Raw genomic sequence first — 629 nt, 5'->3', positions numbered from 1 at the left:
CCATCTAGTCGCCATATTGGTTCCGGTGACGCGAACGTATTGGAGCGCGTTGGAATGAAAAGGAGCATATTGGAGCGTGCGACGCGAACAAACCTAGAGTCGCGACACGAGGAACAGAGACTCTAGTTAGACTCTCTTTACGGTCTCTCTTTATATTAAGAGTCTCTAGTTTCAGCAAAATCACAAGAAAGAGAAAAGAATACGTTGTGTCTCTTTCTAATCTTCATAGTTTTCGTGTGAGTCGTGATCTCATACATCTTTCTATAGTACGATTTTTAGAATATTATTAAAAATTATTGCAAAATGGTTGGGTGTGCAGCCCCATTTTGCAATAATTCTGCAGCCAAAGGCTACATTATGAAAATATTTCCGCGTGACGTGGAACGTCGAGCATTATGGGCGATAAATGTTGGAAAAAATTGGACACCAACGAAAAATGCATATCTCTGCGAGGTTAAGTAACATATATTTGTACAGTTTCATTATAAGAAAATTAATAAAATATACGAGGTGTGATCAAAAAGTAAGGTACTTTTCATTTTTATAAAAAAATATTCATTTATTCATCCAAAATTATGTTATCCCCTTCAAAATAATCCCCCTCTGATACAATGCACTTGTGCCAGCGC

General features: G+C 37.2%; 1 protein-coding gene across 1 annotated transcript in view; it reads left to right on the top strand.

Moving 5' to 3' along the window:
- The first annotated feature begins 303 nt into the window (after positions 1-303).
- The window catches only part of LOC108770371 (THAP domain-containing protein 1), a 3,182-nt gene continuing 2,856 nt past the window's right edge, over positions 304-629 (top strand). Inside the window, exon 1 of the mRNA XM_018521931.1 lies at positions 304-453. Coding sequence (XP_018377433.1) covers positions 304-453 — 150 coding nt within the window. The remainder of the gene's footprint in view (positions 454-629) is intronic.

This window comes from Trachymyrmex cornetzi, unplaced genomic scaffold, assembly GCF_001594075.2.
Source record: "Trachymyrmex cornetzi isolate Tcor2-1 unplaced genomic scaffold, Tcor1.1 scaffold1266, whole genome shotgun sequence".
Taxonomy (NCBI): domain Eukaryota; kingdom Metazoa; phylum Arthropoda; class Insecta; order Hymenoptera; family Formicidae; genus Trachymyrmex; species Trachymyrmex cornetzi.
This window is presented reverse-complemented; position numbering and strand designations above follow the sequence as displayed.